The 19,600-nt window shown below is 51.0% G+C and overlaps 4 protein-coding genes across 4 annotated transcripts; 2 read left to right on the top strand and 2 right to left on the bottom strand.

Annotated features, from left to right (window-relative positions):
* Positions 1-754: 754 nt before the first annotated feature.
* On the bottom strand, positions 755-1,918 carry POX_c04771 (Trans-enoyl reductase lepG; the record flags this gene model as incomplete). Its single annotated transcript, XM_050113632.1, has 2 exons — positions 755-1,292; positions 1,404-1,918. The coding sequence occupies 2 exons, from the start codon at positions 1,916-1,918 to the stop codon at positions 755-757; spliced, it is 1,053 nt and encodes a 350-aa protein (XP_049971188.1).
* A 576-nt stretch (positions 1,919-2,494) lies between these two features.
* Positions 2,495-4,291, top strand: POX_c04770 (Cytochrome monooxygenase apdB; the record flags this gene model as incomplete). Its single annotated transcript, XM_050113631.1, has 6 exons — positions 2,495-2,718; positions 2,779-3,205; positions 3,255-3,437; positions 3,493-3,576; positions 3,649-3,880; positions 3,936-4,291. The coding sequence occupies 6 exons, from the start codon at positions 2,495-2,497 to the stop codon at positions 4,289-4,291; spliced, it is 1,506 nt and encodes a 501-aa protein (XP_049971187.1).
* A 554-nt stretch (positions 4,292-4,845) lies between these two features.
* Positions 4,846-6,431, bottom strand: POX_c04769 (Cytochrome monooxygenase apdE; the record flags this gene model as incomplete). The annotated part of the gene is made up of 2 exons (XM_050113630.1): positions 4,846-5,787; positions 5,844-6,431. 2 exons carry the CDS (start codon positions 6,429-6,431, stop codon positions 4,846-4,848), a joined length of 1,530 nt encoding a protein of 509 aa, XP_049971186.1.
* Positions 6,432-7,010: 579 nt separating this feature from the next.
* On the top strand, positions 7,011-19,058 carry POX_c04768 (Hybrid PKS-NRPS synthetase lepA; the record flags this gene model as incomplete). The annotated part of the gene is made up of 2 exons (XM_050113629.1): positions 7,011-11,324; positions 11,388-19,058. The coding sequence occupies 2 exons, from the start codon at positions 7,011-7,013 to the stop codon at positions 19,056-19,058; spliced, it is 11,985 nt and encodes a 3,994-aa protein (XP_049971185.1).
* Positions 19,059-19,600: the final 542 nt, after the last annotated feature.

Genomic DNA, 19,600 nt, shown 5'->3' with positions numbered 1-19,600 from the left:
ACGAATTTTCTTTCAGTGTTCAATACAAGCTCGAGTCGCTCCCATGTTTCTTTCATGTTCTTGCCAGCGATGAGAAGATTGGCCGAACGTCTAAAACAATGAGGAACTACGGCACCGGTCACTTACCGCTGTGGCTTTTGGGGGTAGAGTTGTTCATCGTTTCCCCAATTTCGCCGAAACTTTGTATGACATTCGGGCTAAGCCAGGACATGGTGTCGTAGCACTCCAGAGAATAGACTAGGTAGGTCCTGGTCATCGCTCAAGCTATCTCAACATCTTCAACCAATCATCAGATTCTAGTGAAAATGTTCAGTACCAGCCAGTGAGCCAATTCCTGGTCTTGGACACAAAATGCAAACAACAGGGGGGTTGGGCATGGAAGGGGTAACAATTAATGAGTCAAAAGTAATGAATGCCTGAGATACCGTGGCAACCACTTTCTGGCAGAGAGGAAAGATGATGAGAAAAGTCTGTATGTCTGTGTATCTTTGTGAGAGAGAGGGGAGGTAGTATCATATACGGAACGAGTGAACTGGGCCTGGACTGCGATCCATCTCAAGTTTCAACGGTACTGGCTGGGTAGGACAAAATTAATTGAATGTCATAGGCATCGTCGAATGCGGTAAACTACATATTTCGAAGGGTGTATTTTTCATTGGCTTAGATTCAAGACAGATAGAAAGACTCAAAGTATGAGAAAGGCGGGAACCCGCTCAACAACCGTTGAGGATCAAGGAATTAGTCAGTACTAGAACTAGTAAGCACAGTTCCGAATCGGATAGACTAGTTTATAACCTGTTATCTGTCCGTTGCGCACTGCCCCTATGCCGTCGATCACACTGGACAACCCACCAGTCTCCTCCTGGAATGGATGAGTGACTAGTTCACCCGTCGCCAGGATTGCCTCAATCTCCGCATACCACCGCTCGGCCGATTCTCGGTCGTCTGGTCGGGCCGGGAAGTTGTACGGGGTATCCCACTTAATGGCGGATCCGAAAATTGTGAAGCTGAATAGCCATACCGGCCGAATACTGCGACGAGTGTGTTTGTTCAAGGGGAAAGGGTCCAGCGACACATATCTGCCACCGGCAGTCCCGATAGCCTCGTAGCAAATTTGCATCGAGTCAGTTGAGCTGATACAGTCAATGGCAAAGGCGAGTCTGTTGTGGGTGTAGTCGCGCAGGTCGGAGCCACAGGTGGGCGAGTGGTAATCGAACGTCGCCTCAGCACCCAGCTGTTGCAGGCGGTTAAAGTTGTGTGGGGAGCTTGTGGTAATGGGAATGAAGCCGGACCTATAGGATTGTTAATAATTTCAAACTTGTTTCTTCATCAAAGATTACATATAGACTTGCCGTCGCAGCACCTGTATGATTATCGTTGCCGTGGCTGTACCCCCACCGTACACTAGTACGTAGGTTGAAGATTTGTTCGAGCTGTTCACCTCGGACCCAGGTCCCAGCAAGGGCAGGCCAAGATGATGGCTATTATAAAGTGCTGCCCCAGTGGTGGCCAGACCACAAGGTAGTGTTGCTGCCTCCAAGAACGTCATGGAATCCGGGATACAGAGAACTAGCGACGCGGGTACAGCGACGTACTCAGCAAAGGCACCATTATCGCGCCGGTCTGGGTTGTTGCCGAATACAAAACCGCACACCCGTTTTCCCGCGACAAGTCGGGCGGAGGAGTTGACGGCCTCGCCCAGGGCAACAATTTCGCCGGCAAAATCGAGTCCTGCTGTTGCGCCGGGGCTAGGCGACATGTCGACTGATTTGGCATCATAGGGATTCAATGCGACACAAGCTACCCGCACTAATACTTCGTCGGCGCCCAACTCGGGTAACGGGTGCCCTATCTCCAGGACAACTCTGCCGCTACTGGCCACCTTCAGAGCCTGTTGAGAAGTCGGTAACTCGCCCATGCTGGATATGTATGCTGAAGAGAGAGGCTCTTGGTTTGGAATGGTCTTTCCTCGTTATAATTCGCTGGTTTATAGATTCCGCCAGATATAATATTGTTCAGATAGGTTTAATCCGGTGCTTAAAGAGTGCATCGCTCTTGTCATAATGAAGTCCGACCGTCAGATTATCCCCGTTGACCACATGGAGGCGACTTGATTGGATTGCCAGTCCGGCGGACGGACTTTCGGCGGTCTTCAGGGCGGGGGCTCCTTTAAGTCGGGTCCGGGCGGGGTATTAGACGCATTCAGTGGATTTCCGCATGGCAATGCCAGGGTCCATGCAAATATTGTGTTACCTAACAACTGTAGTAATTTGGTGACATCTCTCCAGAAACGAACGGAGTGTGGTTACCAAATATCGTCCGGAGCACTTGACAGAGAATGCCGAAGCCGTATTCAAAAGCCCGAGAAGGGATACATCCGGGAAAAGACCTACATTATCTACTAACAAGATTTCATGGTTCTCTTTATATCGTATTGTGTTCTTAATTCCACCTCAGGGCTGGATCAACAGCTTCAACACTATTGCAAAGCAAGATGGCTGCCATCACTTTAGTGCAGCAGTTCCTGGGCTTTGGGCAGGAACAGGAGGATGGTGGAATGAAGACTCGATATTTGGGCGCTGTGGCTGGCTCCGTGATTCTCTTAATCAGTGCATTCACCCTCAGCCTCGGGAGACGATCGAAAGATTTTACCACCGACCAAGGCACGCGCATCACAGAGATTCCTGGTGACTCGCGCATGTCCAAATTTACTCGCAGGTGAGTATTGATAGAAAGACTCACGAGTTAGTTGATGCTAATTGAAGATGATTTCAAAAGTCGGGAATTATCCCAACAAGGAGAAGATGCCGCCGGCACTGAGCCCTATCTCCTTCGAAGTGGCCCTTATAGGGAGCTAGTCATTAGTCAGCCTGACCAGGTCCATGATTTTTACCAGCATGACAGCAAAAGACACACAAAGCCTCGCAATTTGAACTTAGGTGAGCAGTTTGGGAGTTTTCTGGGTCCCTGTGTTGGGGGCGAATATCGTGACCATTGGCGAACGATCCGCAAACACTTCGAACCTCCATTTGCCTTCCACTCAGTCGCCCTGCGCGCTCCTAGGTTCAGACGAGAGATAAACGACTGGCTGCAGAGCAAAGCTCCCAACCCCCGGGTCAACGAACTGGACAGTAAGATTGACTTTAGATTTCTGGTCTTCAAGCTGCTATCACTGCATCTGTATGAAGATGCCTTTGACGATCGAGTAGGCACTTCTTTCTCTCTCAATTTAGCTTGGGACTAAGCGATTACAGTCCTACTGGAGCCTACTTGAGCTGAATGACCTATATGATGGGATCGTTGCAGACATCCTGAACAGCAAATATCCCGACTCGAAGCTGTTCAATTTGTTTTGCTGGGGCCCCAAGAAACGGCTTCGGGAATTCCAGGTCAAATGGAGGGACTTTCATCGCTTGGTCATTGAAAACGCGCGTGGTGTGAGTTTTATTGCCGTTGCTACCGAGTCCCGAATATTCGGCGTTAACCATGAAGTCCATCCATCAGGGAGGCTGGGCGTGTCCCATGGAGGTGATCTACCGTGGAGTCGATCCACAGAAGGATCTTACCGAAGACGCGGTAGGTAGATTTCTATAAGGCTGTAAGTATATTAAAATGGTCATTTTACTGACGCGTCCACTTTTTTTTTAGTTTCTGGCGACAATGACGGAGATTCTGTTCGCCAACGTCAATATAAGTGCCGAAGTCTTTCACACCATCTTCTCCAACCTAGCAAGTAACCCCTCGATCCAGACCGCACTGCGCAAAGAGATCCAGGAGTGGAAGTCTAAGCTTGATTTTGACTTGCCCAAATATCTGGCGAAACATGATACCCTGCTGAACCGCGTTCTGATGGAAAGCATGCGTATCTCTCCAGCCTTTTGTCCGTTACTATCCTTGTTTGATATCAATAAATGGGCTCACTAATGCAAAAACAGGGTTCTCAATGCCTGAATGCACCGCGGATACGAAGAAGATTGGCCAATATAATATCCCTGCCGGCACTCCCGTGGTTATTGACACCCGCCGACTGAATAACGACGCCGTGACCTGGGGTACAACAGGCGACGTTTTCAATCCAGATAGATTTCTTAAGCTTCCGAGCCAGAGTCTACGTTGTGGCTTCATGAGATATGGTACAGGGGCATCATCGGGACGGTGCTTGGGGAAGAATGTGGCCGATGCAGTGTTCAAATTGACGATGATAGAGGTGATGGAACGGTTTCGCTTGGAGAGCGCGAGTGAGAGTCAGGAAAAAGGCCGAGAGGGGGATATTAGGTTGATTTCTCTCTAGCCCAGAGAGTATTTTCCGAGTTTGAATTTGATTGCCCTGAATTTTCCTCTATTTAAAATCAAGAGACATCGTGGGATTTATGACCACGTAGAACAAAGAAAAACGGAAAGCCGAAAGAAGAGCAAGATCGGGAAGAATCATCAGCCATACCTCAGATAAACGAAAATTCAAGTCACTCTGTATAGCGTACACTGATGATAATGCACCGAAAGTGAAACTGGAGGAATGCGCGGACTGCGCGGAATGTCAAACCACCGGTGGGGCTCTGACGACTAAGAGCGGGAAGCAAGACTGTCTGGACAGTTGACTAATCACGTGTCTGACCGCCCTCGGACTACAGTGTCGGACTGCTTATCGCAATCTGGCTCTAATCGGCTTCCACTCCAGGATGTTATCGTTCTTTTTTTCAGGCTGGAATCAGGTAACCCTCTCCCGATTCGCTACGGGAAAGAAGGTCCTCAGTGTATTGGAGAAGAAATTCGTTCATCGTCATTGGTTAAACTATCTCCATGGTCTCTCTCCACACCCGGATGTCCTCGTCTCTCCTAGCTTCCCTACTTGTGCAGCGCAACAAGGACACCTGTCTTATTTGATGGCCCAATCCGCATGGCGGATATGAACGGATTCTCATCGCGGGGCTCAATCCGGCTGTATACCTGGGCCAGACGTGCTATCAGGTATGCGGACTCCGTCTGGACCATCATGTGCGCCGGACAACGGCGCGGACCACCGCCAAAAGGAACAAATTCCCAAAAGTGGGTCTTCTCCTCAAAGCGTTCAGGCCGGTAAACATCGGGGTCTTCACCCCAGTATAGCGGATCCTTTTGCATGACAGTTTTGGTAACCTGGACTATATCGCCCTTCCGGATAAGGATCGGGGACCGACCGTCCGTGCCACCACCTAAAGGTAGCGTAGTGTCGTTAACGCACATACGCACCTGGGTAACGTTGTTTGGGTTGAGCCGATGGGTCTCGTTGATGCTGGCCTGCAAATACTTCATGCCCCGGAGTGCCTCGAAGGTCAATGGGGCATCTCCGTGGGCTAGGACCTCGGCGCGAACCTTTCCCCAGGCCTTGGAATTGCGCGCCAAGTGCCAGATGACATTGGCAGTAAGGATGGAGGTGGTATCGTTGTTGGGCACGAACAGGAGGGATAACTGTGAACGAAGCTCCACGTGATCTGGACAACCAAGTGCCATATGCCACAGTAGGTCAAGTCTTTCGGGTCCAACGTCTTCGCCGGCTTGTATGCGTTTCTGATGTTGTGCAATATCCGCGTAAACACGGTCTATCCGCTCGTCCATGAACTCATGTATGATCTTAATAGCCCGTAACCACCATGACCAATCAATCAAGTGCATGACCCTGTACAGCTGTAGCCGGAGACGAGTGCCACGCAACACGTCCAGCATGGCCCAGGTGACACGGGCCCGCTCAGGGTGTGTTAAAGCATCCATCGGAGCTCCAAAGATAAATTGGGTGGTGACATCAAGGAACTGTCCGGGTTGTCAGCGTGGAGTGGTCAAGAAGAGAATAACAGCACAAATCGTACCCATCGCTGAAGGTATGGTTGAATGTTAAACGTCTCTCCGTCTGGAGGCATAATCCGCAATAGATGATCAGGGTGTGGAAGAAGTCGCTCGGTATTCGCATAGACTTCACGCATAAAGAATGGTTTGATCAGTGAACGACTAAACACCCAGTCTTCGCCATCGACCGAATTGACACCACGGTCAGCAAAGGGATGGCCCGCTTTTTTACCCCGACGGAGAGGGCTGATGCCAAAGTCCTTCCAGTTGATAGCCGTTAGGCATTTGAGATTCTCCGGCTCGATCGTATGAATCACACGTGCTCCCTGGAAGGTGATCTGAAAGGTCTTCGGCTGGCCCTTGTGTAGATCACTGAGCCATGGAATGTAGTAGTGACCACGCAGGGCTTTCCACTGAGACCATACTAGATCAAGGCCCCAGAAGGGATCCCACTGAAACCGTGAGGGGACCGGCTTACATCCCCAAGCCTGGGCTTTGCGGTAGTACCGCACACGTAAGACGAGAGATCGAAAGAGGATTGCAAGGAAGCCACAAGAAAGCAGTAGAGCCGGAATGTTTTGCACAGGAAGATTCTGATACTGCACCAGCATGTTGAAATCGTGTTGTTGTCTCGACGCGCATTTGCAAGATGAAAGTAACTTGTCACTGAACGATTCAATGCTGAAGTCCGACTCTTTAACATTGAATGTATTTGTTGCCGCTACTAGTAAGTTCCGTCCGGGATTCATACCCCACATACTGGCCCCGGAGGTTCGATTTTGAATCTATGGGAACCAATGGGGAGCTGAGACGGCCTCCGGACTTTTGAAACAACGTTAAAAATTGTCCGTATCTACCCCTGATGGCTCTCCTCGATGGATGTCCTGTCGATCTTTCCTCTATCGCCGAGCAAACAGGAGGTCCGTCCGGCGGATCCTGATCGGGAGCGGGTCTCCGCGTGGTAGGCCGCAGTATTCGTCTGCGTTGACTCCGTTCAATTCTTGTCAAAAGCGCTTGAGGCTGAGACTGCATCGTGGTCCGATATTCCTCTATCCATATATACATGTTCTGTGGTCGCAAGTGATGTAGTGTACCATGTGCTCTTCTTAACGACAAGAAAACCCAGGACTCATCCCGCATAGGGTAGTGATACGATATTTTTATTGTTCCTCTTTTCAATCACTTTCAACATGTCTCCCTCTATCCCTGAACCCATTGCTATCGTTGGCTCCTCGTGTCGGTTTCCCGGCTCCTCCTCCTCTCCATCCAAGCTCTGGGACCTTCTGCGCGAGCCCCGGGATGTTCGTCGCAACCTGTCCCAAAATCTAAATCTACAGCGTTTCTACCACCCCTCCGGTGAAAACCATGGCTCGACCGATGTCAAGGGCCTAGGGTATCTACTGGCTGAAGACAGTCGACTCTTCGACCCAGCAGTCTTCGGTATCAGCCCCTACGAAGCTGAGACCATCGACCCCCAACAACGTATTCTTCTGGAAGTTGTATACGAGAGCATGGAGAACGCTGGGTACACTCTAGCCCAGATGCGAGGCTCACAAACCTCGGTACACGTGGGTGTCATGACTGACGACTATCATGACATCCAGCTACGCGACCTGGAAAGTCTTCCGCAGTATACTAGTACAGGAACTGCGCGGAGCATAATGGCAAATCGCATTTCATACGTCTTCGACCTTCATGGGCCCTCGGTGACAATTGACACTGCATGCTCAAGCTCACTCGTTGCCCTTCATCAGGCGGTGCAGAGTCTCCAGCTTGGCGAGGCTACTTGTGCCGTTGTCGGTGGTGTTAACCTGATCTTCGACCCTGCAATGTATATCGCTGAGTCAAATTTGCACATGCTGTCTCCTGACTCCCAGTCACGCATGTGGGACAAGGCTGCCAATGGCTACGCCCGTGGTGAGGGTGCAGCTGCTGTACTACTGAAGCCTCTCAGTCAGGCCCTTCGTGACAATGATCATATTGAAGGTCTCATTCGCGGCAGTGGGGTCAACTCAGATGGTCAAAGCCCTGGAATTACAATGCCCACCGCCACCGCCCAAGCAGCCCTTATTCGAGCCACCTACAAACGTGCAGGACTTGATCCAATCAAGGATCGCTGCCAGTATTTTGAATGCCATGGAACCGGCACTGCTGCTGGTGACCCAGTTGAAGCACAAGCAATTAGTGAAGCGCTATTCGAGGAGGCCACCTTCACCAATGAGACGACAGACACACCCCCTCTGTATGTCGGCTCAATCAAGACAGTCACTGGTCATCTTGAGGGATGTGCCGGACTAGCAGGCCTCCTCAAGGCGCTTGTGTCAATCAAGAATCGTATTATACCCCCAAATATGCTTTTCAATGAACTCAATCCGAAGATTGAGCCATACTACGGCCGCATGCAGATCACCACTGTACCTATCCCATGGCCCAATGTTGGACCCGGTGCTCCTCTGCGAGTAAGCATTAATAGCTTTGGCTTTGGAGGTACCAATTCCCATGTTATCCTGGAGAGTTACGAGTCCTCAGGCCAGAGAAATCTCGAGCTCGCTTCTAAGAAGAATGCGTTACTGGGTCCTATTGTGCTTTCTGCGCATTCAGGTGCTTCGCTCCTGGGAAACGCGAAAAACATGTTGCAGTACTTGAAAGACAACCCCTCCGTCAATTTATCCGACTTTAGCTACGTATTACAGACCCGAAGAACATCCCACCGGGCTCGTGCTTTCTTCTCCTCGTCTTCTCATCAGGGACTAATAAACAAACTACAAGATTTTGTTGGTGATAATGAGAAGATATCGAAAAAGAGTACAATTGGGATTCGTCACCAGCCAGTCAACTCTAGTGAAACACCTGGCATCTTAGGTGTGTTCACTGGACAAGGCGCTCAGTGGCCGCGCATGGGCCGCATGCTACTGGACCAGTGTCCGCTCTTCCGGGATGTGCTGGAACGATGTGATGCCACCCTCCAGGCATTGCCAGATCGCCCAGAGTGGCTTCTGGTAGATGAACTGTGCAAGCATGCCGAAGTCTCACGCGTGGGGGAAGCAGCCATATCGCAGCCGCTATGCACTGCCATCCAACTGGGCCTGCTGGAGGTGCTTTTTTCCAGTGGAATTCACTTTGATGCCGTCGTCGGGCATTCCTCAGGCGAGATTGCCGCGGTCTATGCCTGTGGAATTATCTCTCTGTCTGCCGCCATGCAAATTGCTTTTTACCGTGGTCGATATGCCAGTCTCGCGGAGGGCGCAAACGGGGAGGCTGGTGCTATGATGGCCGTGGGAATCAGTCACAGAGAAGCCCAAAAGTTCTGTCAGAAGTCTGAATATCAGGGACACATTAGTGTGGCTGCCAGTAATGGTGTTCAGAGTGTCACCTTGTCGGGTGACAGTGAGTTCATCCAACGAGCCAAAGAACATTTTGAGAGCGAGAATGTGTTTGCTCGCCTGCTGAAGGTTGACACCGCTTATCACTCTCAACACATGAAGCGCTGCGCTGGCCCATATCTTCAATCTCTCGAGGCCTGTAATATTCAAGTCAGACAGCCACGAGAGGGTTGTTTCTGGAATTCTAGCGTCCGGGGTGATACCGAGCTTCTCCGTGGTGATCTTCGGTCCCTCAAAGGCCCATACTGGGTTCAAAACATGGTTCAGACAGTGTTGTTTTCGCAAGCAGTGCGATCCTCAATCTGGCACGGTGGTCCCTATGATGTGGTGATCGAGGTCGGACCTCATCCTGCCTTGAAAGGGCCAACAGAGCAGACGCTGCAATCTGCATTTGGCGCTACGCCTACCTATACTGGTGTCCTGAAGCGTGATAGTAATGATGTCGAGGCACTATTTGACGCGATCGGGGTTGTCTGGGCCCACCTGGGACCGCAGTTCGTCAACTTTGAGGGACTCTGGCGAACCTTGGTGCCGGATAGTACTCAACTAAGCCCAAGACTCTTAAAAGACTTACCGAACTATTCCTGGGACCATGAGCGAGTGTACTGGCGGGAATCCCGCATCTCGGCAAAATTTCGCAGAGGAAATGACTTGTTTCACGAGCTGCTTGGCCGGCGCACTCATGATGACACCGACAGGGAGCTGCGCTGGCGCAATATTCTTAAGCTCAGTGAGTTACCGTGGGTGCAAGGACACACGATCATGGACGAGGCTCTGCTGCCAGGTGCCTCGTATGTGGCGATTGCATTCCAAGCAGGTCATGTTATTGCAGCTGGCAGGCGGGTTCAGTTGATGGAGGTCCAGGATGTCGAGATCCGTCGGCCCATCGTAGTACCGGATTCGCGAGAGGGCCAGGATACAATCTTTACAGTCCATCTGCTCGATGCCCGTGATCCCAATATGATTGAGGGCCACTTCTCATACTGTTACTGCTCTGATACCAGTACTGGAGCCATGGTGCGGACCTGTGAGGGCCGGTTGATTATCCACCTGGGAGAGACAACGGGTGACGAGCTACCGCCATATACCCCACCACCGCCCAATTTGCTTTCGGTAGACACCAACGAGGGGTATGAGGTTCTTGCCCAGGCGGGACTACTATACAGCGGTATTTTTCGTCGTTTGCAAGATGTGGAGCGCCGTCTGGACTTTGCCGAAGCGAAGGCCCAGTGGGCGACTGAAGAACTTCGTGGCGAATATGTCGTCCATCCTGCTTTGCTTGACGTGTCGTTCCAGAGCATCTTCCATGCTCGTGCTGACCCAAGCACTGGGAAACTACCGGTCTCTGTGTTGCCAGTGCATATCAAACGCGTGGCAGTCAATCCCAAAGCTACCCTTGGGGCACAGACGGGTACCATTCGCACCATGACTCAGTCGTTTGTCACTGCACGAGACGGTCTCTCCCTCAGCGGTGATATTCACGTCTTTGATGCCATGACCGGAGAAGCAGCTCTTCAGGTAGAAGCCCTCTCGGTCAAACCGATGGCTCCTCCGACAGCTGAGCAAGATACACGACTCTTCTTCGATACTGTCTTTATGGCAGATCCGTCGCTTAATTTACTTGAGCCGCAGCGCAACCCAGTTGACGACACACGAGATATGGCCCTCGTATCGGATATTGACCGCGTCGTGCTCTACTATGTCCAGCGCGTTCTTGAGCAAATTGACCCTGACGAAGTCGCAGGTTTTTCATGGTACTTTAAGCGTATGCTGGACGCCTATGAGTACTGGGTGGAGCTCGTCCGTGCTGGCCGTCACCCCGTGGCACCGAGTAGCTGGCTAGCCGACGAATTTGAGGTAATCGATGAGATCTACACCCGCTGGCCCGGGCAGATCGAGCTCGAGATCGCGCGCGCGATTGGTGAAAATATCGTGGACGTGATGCACGGTAAAATGCAAATGCTGGAGGTCTTAATGGAGAATGACCGGTTGGGTCGCATGTACTACGAAGGCTGTGGGTTCACCATCGTCAATTCCGGCTTACGGAATGTGATGGAGCAGATTTCAAACAAATATCCCCAGGCCAAATACTTGGAAATTGGCGCTGGAACAGGATCGGCGGTATGGATTCCACACCATTTCTCTTTGATATCTTTGTTCTTGCTAACATACCTACGCACGTAGTCGCACGCCATCTTGAGCTCGATTGGCACAACTTTCGATAATTACACTTATACGGACATCTCCACCGGATTTTTTGAAAATGCAGCCAAGCGTTTTGCCCAATTTTCCCACAAAATGGTGTTTAAGACATTGGATGTAGAGAAAGACGTTGTTGCGCAGGGCTACGATATGCACTCCTACGATGTGGTGGTCGCCTCCAATGTGCTACACGCCACAGGCAACCTACAGCTTACCCTAGAGAATGCTCGATCTCTTCTAAAGCCCGGTGGCTTTCTTCTTCTGATAGAAATCACCGGCATCGAGATAATGCGGGTCGGCTATATTATGGGCGGACTACCTGGTTGGTGGCTTGGGGCAAAGGAAGGCCGCCGCTTCCACCCCGGCCTAACAACCGAGGATTGGGACCGCACCCTGCAGGACACCGGTTACTCTGGGGTGGATCTGGCCTTCCATGACTTGCCTGATTCTGACAGGCATTGTATGTCTTTGCTGGTCAGTCAGGCCGTTGATGAGACTGTGCTACAGCTACGCGAGCCACTGGGATACATTGAGGATGTTCCCAAGACTGATAACTTACTTCTTATCGGCGGCCGTACACTGCCTATCTCCAAGCTCACTAGTACTGTTCAACGTCTTGCTGGATCATCCTGGCGCAGCCGAGTGGTTGTTGCCCACGATATCGAGGCGGTTGATTTCTCGCTCCTCTCATCGAGCGTGGACGTGGTCTGTCTGCAGGAGCTTGACGCACCGCTTTTTTCCAACCCTATCACACCGAAAAGACTCGAGGCTCTTCAGGCCATCATTCTGCATTCCAGAAACGTGCTCTGGGTAACCAAGGGCAGAAGAGCGGAGAACCCCTATCAGAATATGTTTCTCGGGATGGCCCGAGCTATATGGAAGGAAATGGCGCACGTCACCATTCAGTCACTGGATGTGGAAACGATCACCAATCCAAACAATGTGGCACGCACTATTCTCGAGACATTTCTACGCATGAAAATTTTGTCCGGGGTGGACAATCAATCTACACTGCTTTGGACCCGCGAGCAGGAATTGATCATTGAGGACGGCGAGACACTTATCGCCCGTCTTCGTCCCAACCAAGAACTAAATGATCGATACAATGCTCGCTATCGCACGGTGACAAAGTCCGTCAATGGCTCTCATGCAGCAATCCACCTCATCCAGCAGGGTGACAAAATGGCTTTTACCGAGACTGATGATCATCATCCTGCCGATACCATTGAGCATGTGACTATTGAAACATCTTTTTCGCTCACTGTTCCCGGTAATAGCAGTCAGGGTTCAACCTACCTCGTTGTTGGTCGTGAGATAGAAGTGGGGACTCCATTATTGGCGGTTTCACATATTGATGCTTCTATGGTACGCGTTCCGCAGACAGATACGATGCCCATTGACGAGGTGTCTTGCAACGAACTCTTCCTGGAGAGATTTCTCAACAACATATTCAGCGACACGCTATTGAACCGCATCGCAGCCCGGGGGTCTGTAACTCTCTACCAGCCCCGAAATGGACTTGCCGCAGTTATTGCTGCAACAGCTGAGGACCGTGGTATTGAGGTTTTCTTTGTGTGTTCCACCTCCGGAGACGTGGTGGTTCCCGAAAACTGGATCCGGATGCATCCTCACAGTTCTCCTCGAATTATTCAAAGTTTGCTTCCTCGCAACGACTCAATCTTTGTGAACTGCTCTGGATCGTCCAACTATCTCACTTCCGCTATTCATTCAGTACTGCCGTCTCATTTGCCAGTTCTAGAGCTGGAAAGTTGGGTGTTCCAAACAGGGCTCAGCGTTCTACGAGATTGTGGCTCACTTGCTGCCGGATATGACAGCCTGCTGAGTCGTTTGCCCAGATTGAATGCAGCCTTACCTCTTTCGGGTGACCTCCCACTGTTCAATATGGATCAGATTGCTGGCGCCAAGGCTTCCCTGCAAGAAATTACTCACATCACTTCCTGGGAAAAAGCCAAAGATTCTTTGACTCTTGTTGTTCAGCCCCCCGACCCGACCACTATGTTTGATGCCAGGAAGACCTATCTAATGGTTGGAATGGCCGGTGGTCTCGGTCTGTCAATTTGTGAGTGGATGCTGAGGCATGGAGCGAAACAAATGGTTATCACTAGTCGAAATCCTGAAATCCATTCCCAGTGGCTGGCAGATGCGCGACACAAGGGCGCTATTGTGCATGTCAAATCGATGGATGTCAATGACCGAGCCTCGGTCGATACCACCGTGCGCTGGATCCAAGACACTCTGCCCCCTATTGCTGGTGTTTGCAATGCAGCCATGGTGCTGACAGATCGGATGTTTGCCAACATGGATGCCGACGCGATCAATCAGACGCTGAATCCAAAGGTGAACGGCTCCAAGTACCTGGATGAGGTATTTGCCAATACTCCTTTGGACTTTTTCATCTTGTTATCCTCCTGTGGTGCCATCATGGGCTCCAAGGGGCAATCGAATTATCATGCAGCCAACATGTACATGTCCGCCCTTGCCACCCAACGTCGCGAACGTGGGTTTGCTGCCTCAATAATTCACATTGGTTTTGTCACAGATGTCGGCTACACGACCCGAAATAAAGGCACCCTCAAAGATGTCTGGGCTCAGTTTGAGTTCAGGTTCCTCTCGGAGATGGACGTACACCATGCATTCGCAGAGGCCATAGTTTCCGGCAGACCTAACAGCCACCGATCGTGTGAGGTGGGCGTCGGTATTAACCCCTTGACAGAGCCATTCACAGCAGACCGCAAGCCTGCATGGGCCACAGACCCGCGATTCTCGCACTATCTTCCCTCTACGAACCTCCAAAATGAAGTCGTGGCTCGATCCAGACAAGAGGATCTCAAAGAGCGCCTCATGGACGTGAGCACAGAAGACGAGGCTGTGAAGATCACACAGAAAGCTTTCTCTAGCAAACTAGAGACTATGATGCAGTTGCCCGTGGGCAGCGTCTCAGTCCAAGTGTCCCTCATCGAGCTGGGCATCGACTCCCTGGTCGCTGTGGATATTCGCAACTGGTTCTTGCGTGAGCTGGGTGCAGATATTCCCGTTCTAAAGATCCTTGGTGGCGACTCAGTTGCCCACATCTGCACCAATGCTGCTAAACAGCTGCTGGCACAGAAAGGGGGCCAGGAAGCCTCCGAGCAAGAGGAAGTCGAGCCCGAGAGCACAACCCTGCATGTGTCTCAGGGCTCATTGCACACCCCATCCGAAGGCCTCGAATGTACGGAGACCAGCTCGGTCGGTGGTACCGAAAATACACCCTTAACATTCACTAGCAGCTCTCCTAGTGTTACCGATACCGTGGAGAAGAGAGACAAGGGCGATAGCAGTGTTGAAGAGGGTCCTAATGCGCAGATTGACCCTGATGATCGTGACTATAGCCCAGATATAATTGAGACTGAACGTCTTTCCTCTGGCCAGTCACGCATATATATTCTCTCGCGGTTTCTCAACAACCCCACTGATTATAATCTAGTATTTCAGTTTGAAATCGATGGCCGCCTCGACATGGAGCTTCTCCGCGACGCCTTTACAGTCACCACACAGCATCATGAGTCACTTCGAACGTGCTACTTTGTACGCCAGGAAGACAACCAGCCCATGCAAGGTGTTCTGGCCTCTCCTGTGGTGCGTTTTCAGCATGTCCCTGATGCCACCGCCGACCAAATCGCCGCCGAGGTGGCCCTTGGCAAATCCCGGATCTGGGACCTTGAAAGAGGCGATACAATGGCGATGACTGTATTTTCGCTATCTCCGAAGTCCCACACCATGGTCTTCTCCTACCATCATATCATCATGGACAGTACTGGGTGGCGTGTCTTCTTCCAGGACCTGGCTTTGGCCTATCACATGGAGCCACTCCAACATGCCAGTAAGACATATGTGGAGTACACACGAAAACAGATTGCGCAACAACAGACTGGTCATTTCCAGTCGCAGCTACAGTACTGGAAGCAAGAGTACTCTTCCGTCCCACCTGTTCTCCCCTTGCTACCCATGTCCAGAGTCAAGACACGCCCTAACGCGCAGAGCTCCGGAATCACCTACTCGCGGCTTGAGATCGGCTATGAGGTTGCACAGGCAATGAAAGCGTCATGCCAGAAACTGCGTATTACCGCCTTTCACTTTCACCTGGCTGTCTTTCAGGTCATGCTCTCCCAATTGGCTGGAGTAGATGATATCTGTATCGGCGTGGCGGACGCTAACCGGTTGGATGGCGAGTTCGCAGAAACGGTGGGATTCTTTATGAACATGCTTCCCGTACGCTTCCACGTCTCTCCAAATGCCAAGTTCTCACAAATTGCCCAGGGCACGGCTCGGAAAGTCTTGGGAGCGGTGCAAAACTCGGCGGTGCCCTTTGACATGATACTTGATGATTTACACGTGGCGAGATCATCCTCCCATACCCCCTTATTCCAGGCCGCCATCAACTATCAACTGAGGGTGGCCAAGAAGCTACCTTTTGCTGGTAGTTCCTTAACACTGCTCGATGCGCAGGATGCAAAGAACCCCTACGACCTCAGCTTAGGCATTATTGAGTACCACTCCGAGGGCTTTATCCTGGATATGTCATGCCAGGAATCCTTGTATGACGCAGCTGCGACTCGCACCATTCTCGATACTTATGTCCAGATTCTGGAAGGCGTGGTCTCAAACACATATATGACCGTTGCGAAAATTCCTATCCACGCTCCCATAGCTGTGATTGACGCTGTCCGTCTGGGTCAGGGCCCTCAGGTTGACTTTAGCTGGCCAGCGACATTGTCTCAACAGTTTCAAGCAATACATGAGACAAACTGTGAGAATTTGGCCATTTGTGACGGTGATCAATCACTCACCTACGACCAGCTCACTGATCGTGTGAATTCTATCGCCTCTGCCCTCAGGACCGTTGGACACACAACTAGTTTGCGGGTTGCCGTCTTATGCCGGCCTTCTGTTGACTTTACAGCCTCTATGCTAGCCATCTTGCATATTGGGGCACTCTATATCCCACTAGACATCAGTCTTCCTCCGGCACGTCATGCCGCAATCATCGACAGCGCTCGACCCAGCGTGGTGATTTGTCATGATGCGACTATCGAGCTGGCTAGCCAACTCGGTGCCGGAAGCGAGGGCAATCGCATGCCCATCATCAGCGTAGATGATGTTGAGGCGGCGAAGGAGAGGGTTCCGTGCAATGCCCGACCTGAAGCTCCAGCTGTTTTACTGTACACCAGCGGCTCTGTCGGAAAGCCCAAAGGAGTGGTCTTGACGCAGGCTAACTTTGTGAATCACATTGCGCTCAAGATCCACGAACTAAATCTACGCCCGGGATGCGAGAAGGTCCTGCAACAGAGCTCGCTAGGCTTCGATATGTCTATCATTCAAACATTCTGTGCTCTATGCACTGGTGGCATCTTGTCCATTGTGCCGTACGAGTCACGGCGGGATGCACTCCATATCACTCAGCTAATGAGCAAGCATCGGATCACCATAACCATTGCCACGCCATCCGAGTATCTCACCTGGCTGCACTATGGATGGGACTCGTTAGTGCAGTGTGTCGACTGGCGTTGGGCATGTATGGGCGGCGAGGTGGTCCAGCCTCCCCTAATGCGCGAATTTCACCGACTGGGTCTGGCAAACCTATCTTGTCTGAATTGCTATGGTCCAACTGAGATCACTGCAGCAGCGACTTTCCACCGTATCTCGCTGAAGGAAGACGTGTTCAAATTGGAGAGCACGGTGGGCAAGGCAATTCCAAACTACACCCTACGCATCGTTGACTTCTCTGGACGAACTCAGCCTGTGGGATTTCGAGGCGAAATCTGTATCGGGGGTGCCGGGCTGGCACTTGGCTACTGGGAGTCGCCGGAAGAGACAGCACGGGCATTCTTTATTGACGGATCGTCAACCCGTTGGTATCGAACTGGCGATCAGGGTCAATTGACAGCTGATGGCTCTCTTGTCTTCCTTGGTCGCCTAGAGGGGAGTACACAAGTCAAAGTGCGAGGCCTTCGCATCGAGCTGGAAGAAGTGGAAAAAGCTCTTCTAGAGGTCGGCGCTTCGCTATTTTCAACAGTCGTGGTCACCGTACGAGATGATGCGCTGGTGGCCTATGCTACGCCTTTGGTGAACCAGAGAGATGATATTGAGCCTGCCATTATCACCCAATTGTTAGCAGGGCTACCTCTGCCGCAATATATGTGTCCGTCTCAGGTTATCATTGATGACGACCTTCCTTGCAACAGTAATGGCAAAATTGACCGCAATGCTCTTGCAACCTTGCCATTTTCTGCACCCAGTCAGGATTTATACAATCCGCAGACTGCGCCCAAGTTGAGCCTTCGGCAGAGTGAATTACGTATTCTGTGGGAGAAGGTCTTACCTCCAACCTCACACCCGCTGATGGCGGAGTCAGACTTTTTCCTCGAAGGTGGAAATTCGCTGCGGTTGCTCAAGCTGCAGCACGTAATCAAAGAATCTATGGGAACCTCCATCACCACACGTGAGCTGTATGAGGCATCGACTTTACAAAAGATGACTATGCTGGTTGACCTTCAGCGGGACCGCCAGACAGTCAAGAGCAAATTAATTGACTGGGAGGCTGAGACTGCCATTCCTGAGTCGCTTATTACCATTGCTCAAGATGCAATAGGCGCCGTCGAACGATCTCCAGTGGATGACGACGAGCGTATTGAGGTCTTGATGACCGGGGCTACTGGATTTCTCGGCGGGTCCATCCTGAAGGAACTACTCCAGAACGTCCATATCCGTCAAGTCCACTGTGTGGCCATTCTCCCAGACGAACAGGGTCATCTACCACCTGATCCCAAGGTCGTTCACTATACGGGCAGCCTTTCCTCTCCCACCCTGGGTCTTTCCCCGTCAGAGTGTCTCGCATTGCAAAAAAGTATTGATGTGGTCATCCACGCTGGCGCCAACGGCCACTGTCTCAACAACTACACATCTGTCCGAGAGGCGAATGTACACTCAACTCAATTTTTGGCCTCCTTATGTGTTCCCCACTCTATTCCCTTATTGTACATCTCCTCGCCCCGGGTTCCATTGCTTACAGGTAACACCGCCCCTCTGCCAGGCCCCGTTCCCACTCAACCACCCACTACCGGTGTGGAAGGTTATACCGCATCCAAATGGGCAAGTAAACAGTTCCTGCAGCGGATTTCTAATCACGCATCTATGCGGATTGAGATTCACCGTCCGTGCGTGGTGATTGGTGATCGAGCACCAGCGTCAGATGCACTCAATGCAATCCTGCGATACTCGCTGAAGATGAAATGTCTCCCAAAATTTTCCCGCGTTGAAGGCTTTTTTGATTTCAAAAAAGTAGAAGAAGTGGCGCAGGACCTGGTCTCGTCCACGGTCGCTCTGGGCCTTGGTCGGGGACAATCTCAGACTGGGCGTGAGGCTAAGGTGCACTTCCAACATCATTCAAGTGGAAAGAAAGTCGCCTTTGCAGCGATGGCGAAGCATATGGAAGAAATGTACGGCGAGAAATTCTCAGAGATGGAGATATTGGACTGGCTTGAACGAGCCCTGAAGGAGGGAATGGATCCTTTGATCTCCTCTTATCTGGAGAGCTTGGTGGAGAACGGCGATACGCTCCAATTCCCGTATCTGGGTGAGGTTCATTCTTCCTAGGTTGGCAAGTATTTATCTTGATGTTTGGGTTCGAGTCTGCTTTTTGGGCTTTTTTGTCTAGATGGAGCTGAAACCATGAGTCCTTTCTATGTATTTACATCTACATCCCCTGCGATGATCTTCGGAATTATTTATATCTATCTCTTCTCTACTGGCGTAAACCATTCAAATCTGACCCAGTTATATTTTGCGCCTCCAACATTGAATGGATCGGAAATCTAGTTGTAAGGCGAGGTTTATACTATATTGTCCACATTGAATGCATTATCTTACCACCTCGAAATAATCCTGAAGTAGGGCAGATCATGTACTAACATCAAAAATTCAAGAAGGCGGTTGAAGATAGAGCATCTCCTATCCCATGCTTCTCTTTCGATGGTGATATACTAAAAGTAGCGGAATTTGCGTATGGATGAGCCCTATCTTACATTATGGTCATCTATATAGTTGATAGATTCACCTCAAGAAAAGTAATTCTTACATGCTGGCCGCTTTATATTTCAACTGTTCTAGAAATGTGCATTACTAGCCCAATCAATTGA

Source organism: Penicillium oxalicum, chromosome III, assembly GCF_001723175.1.
Source record: "Penicillium oxalicum strain HP7-1 chromosome III, whole genome shotgun sequence".
Lineage (NCBI taxonomy): Eukaryota > Fungi > Ascomycota > Eurotiomycetes > Eurotiales > Aspergillaceae > Penicillium > Penicillium oxalicum.
This window is presented reverse-complemented; position numbering and strand designations above follow the sequence as displayed.